Source organism: Mirounga leonina, unplaced genomic scaffold (genome assembly GCF_011800145.1).
Source record: "Mirounga leonina isolate KUSES-001 unplaced genomic scaffold, KU_Mleo_1.0 Mir_152, whole genome shotgun sequence".
NCBI classification, from domain to species: domain Eukaryota; kingdom Metazoa; phylum Chordata; class Mammalia; order Carnivora; family Phocidae; genus Mirounga; species Mirounga leonina.
Genome location: NW_023270380.1, coordinates 4,380,833 through 4,386,813, shown reverse-complemented (window position 1 = coordinate 4,386,813; position 5,981 = coordinate 4,380,833). Strand labels below are relative to the sequence as shown.

The 5,981-nt window shown below is 47.5% G+C and overlaps 1 protein-coding gene across 1 annotated transcript in view; it reads right to left on the bottom strand.

Moving 5' to 3' along the window:
* KCNK1 (potassium two pore domain channel subfamily K member 1) overlaps positions 1 to 5,975 on the bottom strand; it is a 44,706-nt gene extending 38,731 nt beyond the window's left edge. The window contains exon 1 of the mRNA XM_035008474.1: positions 5,618 to 5,975. Within this exon, the coding sequence (XP_034864365.1) occupies positions 5,618 to 5,972 (355 nt within the window). The 5' untranslated portion in view covers positions 5,973 to 5,975. The remainder of the gene's footprint in view (positions 1 to 5,617) is intronic.
* Positions 5,976 to 5,981: the final 6 nt, after the last annotated feature.

Genomic DNA, 5,981 nt, shown 5'->3' with positions numbered 1-5,981 from the left:
TCTAGGATTTATTACACGTTTCTCTGCCTTCTTAAATAGAGGCACACTGAAGTATTATTCTTGATAATTCAGGGATATCAATTATTCTGCTGTGTTCTAAAATAATGATGTCTTATTCGTGCACATGAAGTTGTTGGTTGCAGTGGCAAAGACATAAAAATTCTGTTTCTTGGGGCGGCTGGGTGGCTCATTCGGTTAAGCGTCTGCCTTCAGCTCAGGTCGTGATCCTGGGGTCCTGGGATCAAGCCCTATGTCAGGCTCCTTGCTCAGCAGGGATCTGCTTCTCCCTCTGCCAGTGCCCCTCCCCAGCACTCCTGCTCTCTCTCTCCCTCTCTGTCTCAAATAAATAAAATCTAAAAAAATAAAAAATAAAAAATTCTGTTTCTTGTGCTCCTATATTTGTTTTTGTTTGTTTGTTTTAGTGCAACAACAACAACAAAAAAACCCCACACAAAACAGTACTTCTGTGTTAGTTTACTAGGGATGTGACCTTTCCTTTAGGCTTGCCCATAGCTGGTGCCTTTCCTTCTTTAATCTGTTAGGGTGTTCAAAACCAGATAATTAAATTTGTTAGAACTAGACATAGAGGCTCAAAACCAAGACCAAAAGCTCTCCCGTGAATAAAGAGCGCAAACCTCAGCACATGGGATTTCAGATCTCTTTCAGCTGATAGTTTGCTTGTTTGTTTCTGGCGGAATTTCTTTCCTCCTTGGCATTTCTGTTCCAGATATAATACATTTGCCACCGACCTTAGATGAGGCAATTCTAATGTGAGGTGTGGCTTTGTTAGCATTTAAAAAAAAAAAAAAAAGAGGCAGTGTCATAAATTTGACCAGAAGATAGTGACATCCTATGATAAACAGTCATTTGCTCTGGAAGTGTTTGGGATGGTAGCAGCTAATTTAAATGCTGCATACCACTGGGAAAAAAAAAACAAAAACAAACAGCACAAGGAAGTCTCAGATGCTAAACTGTCGTATAGAAAAAGTTTTCCAAACGGAAGTACAGAACTTAGCACCCCTGACTCCAAGTTCCTTCCAGGTCTCATCTGAAAAGTGGGGTTTGGCAAACTTTCTCTGCAAAAGGCCAAGCAGCAAAATGTTTAGGTTCTGTGGACACACATGGTTTCTGTCACAGAGACTCAACTCTGCCATTCTGGCTGGGCAGCAGGCAGAAATGGCACAAAAACAAAGGGCTGTATACAGACATGAAGCTTTTATGGACACCGAAATCTGGTAAATTTCGTAAACTTCTCATGCGTCCGGAAATATTACTTTTCTTTGATTTCTTTCTCTTTTTTTAAAAGATTTTATTTATTTATTTGAGAGAGAGCGTGCATGAGCAGGGAGGAGGGGCAGTGGGAGAGGCAGACTCCCTGCTGAGCAAGGAGCCCCATGTGGGACTCGATCCCAGGACCCTGGGATCATGACCTGAGCTGAAGGCAGACCTTTAACCGACTGAGCCACCCAGGCACCCCTTTCTTTTGATTTCTTTTCAGACATCTGAAAATGCGAATCCCATTCTTGGCTGGGGCCAGACAGGAACAGGTGGTGGGTCAGGTTTGGCCCAGAAGCTATCATTTGCTCACTGCTATTAGCTTCCGAAAGCTCAATACGTACTTGTGAACAATAACCCGTTTCTCCTACTGAAAACAGTTTGAAACCTCAGGGTCAACCTGGCACCCCCATCTCCTTCTCCCACCTTCTCTTCCTGACAACAGCCAATGCTGTAGCAGCTCCCTGCCTGACTGAATCAAAGGCCACTGCAAAACAAGCCCAATTAAGTTCCTTTTCTGAGCACTTTATTTTTATTTATTTTTTAAGTAGGCTCTACACCCGGCACAGAGCCCAGTGCGGGGCACGCAGGGCTTGAACTCACGACCTTGAGATCAAGACCGGAGCTGAGATCAAGAATTGGACATTTAACCAGCTAAGCCACCCAGACGCCCCTCTGAGCACTTTAAATAAAGAGTTCTAAAACCTCTCTTCGTAAAAAAGGACAAGGCAGCATCCTGATAAAAGGCACCAAGCTGACAGCAACCGGACCGAGCTATCACCTGGACCCCTATTTACAACACAGCAAAAGGAAGTGGCGGCCTGAGAGTCTCCTGCACACAAAACTGTATTTTTACCAAACATCAGCATGATAGAACCCTGCTTAGGGGGATGAATAAAGAAGCAAACTTACAGTACACGGACATGACAAATTGTTCCTAATTATTTCTTACTTCCCAAGCGTCACCTAGATGTACCTTCATTCTTGGGGAAAAAAAAAAAAATCACAGTATTGATATGTGGAATTTGAGAAACAAGACAGAGGATCATAGGGGAAGGGAGGGAAAAATGAAACAAGACGAAATCAGATAAGGAGACAAACCAAAAGAGACTCTTAATCTCAAGAAACAAATTGAGGGTTGCTGGAGGGGAGGGGGGTGGGAGGGATGGGGTGGCTGGGTGATGGACATTAGGGAGGGTATGTGCTATGGTGAGCGCTGTGAATTGTGTAAGACTGATGAATCACAGACCTGTACCCCTGAAACAAATAATACATTATATGTTAAAAAAATAAATAAAAATCAGAGAATCAAAGTTATATGGGAAATAACCTCAGTCTATAATGCCTCCTTTTTCTTTTTTTTTTTTTTTAAGATTTTATTTATTTATTTGACAGACAGAGAGACAGCCAGAGAGGGAACACAAGAAGGGGGAGTGGGAGAGGGAGAAGCAGGCTTCCTGCTGAGCAGGGAGCCCGATGCGGGGCTCAATCCCAGGACCCTGGGATCATGACCTGAGCCGAAGGCAGACGCTTAAGGACTGAGCCACCCAGGCGCCCTTCCTTTTGCTTTTATACAGCTCTTCCCTCTGGAAAGGTAAAAGGGTACCACACTTTCTCCTTCCATCCCCATACACTTCCCTCGTAGGTGCTGCTGTATCTTTTTTTAATCCAAGAGAAGTAAAGAGATGTTTGGTTGTTTGAGATAATTCAGAGTCCTTGGCTGAGCAGAGACTGAAGACAACATCCCTGCATCACCAGCCTAAGTCTTCTTCTAAAGAGACCTTGAAGACTTTACCAGTTCCTCACAGAAATAAGAGCTTGTACTCTCTGAGATGAGAACTTTCTGCCATAAGCCCATTCGTGTTCCTGTGGTATAGTGATTTCTAGCAAGAACAGCAACTTTGTGATGCCCACCGTTACGGCTCTGGACAAGCCAGGGCTGACTGTACTGATAGACTGGGGGGGCAATTAGCTCAGTGATTGCCATCGACAGTGCTAGAAGAGTTAAACAAACAAAACCCCAGCATGCCTTATATCTCCCTGAAAGAGAAGCATGAACCACAATTCCACTTCAAGTTGTCTGGTATTTTTCCAGAAAACATTTTTCTAGTAATGAAGCAGACTGGCTTCATTCGACAAACTGTCTGACCCCCTGCCACCACACCAGTGTGTTGATATCACCTGGGACATCAAAATGTGCCAGATCCTAGGTCAACACAAAAATGTAGATTATTCTGAAGCTTAATGGAACTCTATTTGAATGAATAAAGTCAATTCTACCAATGACAAGAATTCTAATGGAACTCTATTTGAATGAATAAAGTCAATTCTACCAATGACAAGAATTCATTGATTTGCTGACTTTACAAACCTGAGCAGCACATTTTTTATCTAGTGTATCCTTAAGTGCCCCTTGCACTGATTTCCTAAGTGAACTCTTGTTTTGCATTAAAACAGCCTTTCTTGGGAACTACAATGTAATCTGAATACCAATAATAGTACCACTTTTTTTAAACAGGAACTGCAGTTTTCCTAATTTTAAAAAAGGGAGGAGAGGGAACCTGGGAAGTAACTCTCTATTCAAGATGTAAACTCCTATTTTTGAGATTTAATTGGCTTTAATTTAATATAACGAGATTAGGCATGAGCTGTGTCAGTCATGGAAAATCGCACCCAGTAAAAGCAAACACATTCTTTTCCTCATAACACTGTTCCCATCGGGTTCTGTCTTTAAAATACCATTACGTAGAAAACACTAAAAGTGATAATTACTCTTCACAATGTTTACTCAACATTGTGACCCAGTTGGAGACCTTCTGTAGCCAGATGGAAACACTGCTCCAGAGAATGGATGATTTTCAATTTAGAACCAATGTACTGCAAAGGAAAAGCATGGTGACTTCTAAATGATCCGAGGATGGGACCCCGATAAAGACAATGGAAGCAGCCCTTGTCAAAATAAAACTGAAGACGGGTGTTGGCAAAGTTGAAAAGATAGCAGGGCTTGTTTAGCGCTAAGGTTCACATAGTCTCTAGAATATCACCATGCAAGCTGGAATTGTTTACTGCAGTTTAGTAATGCACTCCAGACTTCTAAATCATTGTTTTACAGGATCTATATGTAAAGTGTACTATTACTCAGTACCACTTATTACCAAAACAATCAACTGGGTTTAGCCCAAGGGGATTACAAACCCTGGGAGGTGCCGAGGGGGTGGAGTGAAGGAAGAATTGTTCCAACACAAAGTTGATTCACCTGCTCCGGAGGTGGGCCTGGGGTGGGGGCGGGTCCAGTATTCGTAGCCGGGATCACACGGGCCCCAGATTCCAGGACTACCCTGGTAACTAGGAAGTGTGTGACCTTGTTCAAGCCAATATGGACTGCTGAAAGATTTGATCTCCTGGATAAAAAAGGGGACTTCGCTGAAGGTTCTTTGAGATACTTTCCAGGGTTCAAATATCAATTTATAAATATCTCCAACCAAGTGTGTGTGCCTCACTCAGCCGCTGGGAAAATTCAGCCTTCATTCATCTAATCCGGCACAGCAAGGGCGCCCTGGGGCACGCGCCGGCCTCCGCCCTCACCCGGGGACGCTCCTCCATTCGTGAGCGTCCTGCGGGGTGAGTAGTGCGGGGGGAAGTGTCGCTGCGAAGTTTAAGGGTGGCCTCGCACACCTAAAGTTGAAAAAACTGCTGAATCAGGGTGCCCCCATTTTGCCAGATCCCAGGCGATCGGATGCTCCCTTCCCTCACCCTTCCTCCTACTCTGAAAAGAAACCGGATCCGCCTGTCCGCTCAGACAGAGGTCACCTGCGAAGAGCAGAGTGATGTCATTCGGCTACCCCTACAACCGCCCCCCAAAATAGCAAGGAGCCGAGAAATCTATGCATCGCCAAAAGAGAGGGCACCCTCCGGAAGGTGACCCTACAGCGCAGCCTCGATCCTGAGGGATGGGATCAGGAGGAAGGTGAGCGCGCTCGGAGCAGTGGATAGTTTCCAGCATCCCCTCGCCTCGCCGCCCGGCGGCCGGGATGCTCCAGATTCCTACCGGACAGTCAGGTTTAGGGTACCGCGAAAAACGCGACGCAGCCCTTGAAGCCCCTCCAGCCCCCCAGGCCGAAGGCTTTAGGGACGACCACTCCCCAGGAGTTACGGGCGGCAACAGCCAAAGCGTGTTCTGTGACCACTGCGCCGGCTTCCGGCTCCGCGGGGTGTGAGCGCCGCTGGGGGGCCCCCGGGGGGGGGGGCGGCCAGGGCGCCCGGGGCAGGGGGAAGGCGGGCTGGGGGGCCGGGGCACGGGGCCAGAGTGGCCGCGGCGGCGGGCGCGGCGGCGGGCCTCTACCTGTGGTGGAGAGCACGGTGCTGGCGAAGAAGAGCGCGGAGGTGAAGTCCCAGTTCCAGTTGCCCGAGGCGTTGCTGAGCACCGACACGCCGTAGTTGCTGGCCTCCAGCACGCGGCCCAGGAACTGCTCGAGCTGCTGCTCCGACAGGCACTCGTGCTCCTCCAGGAAGCGCCGCTTCAGCTTGCGCAGCTCCTGGCGTAGCAGGTCCTCGTAGGGCAGCTCCACCGACGAGAAGACCACGGCGCCGAAGACCAGGTAGAGCAGGTAGCCGAGCACCAGGAAGCCGAAGCACCAGGCCGAGCGGTGCCGCTCCACCAGGCGCACGCACGAGCTGCCGGCCAGGGACTGCAGCATCTTCCCCCG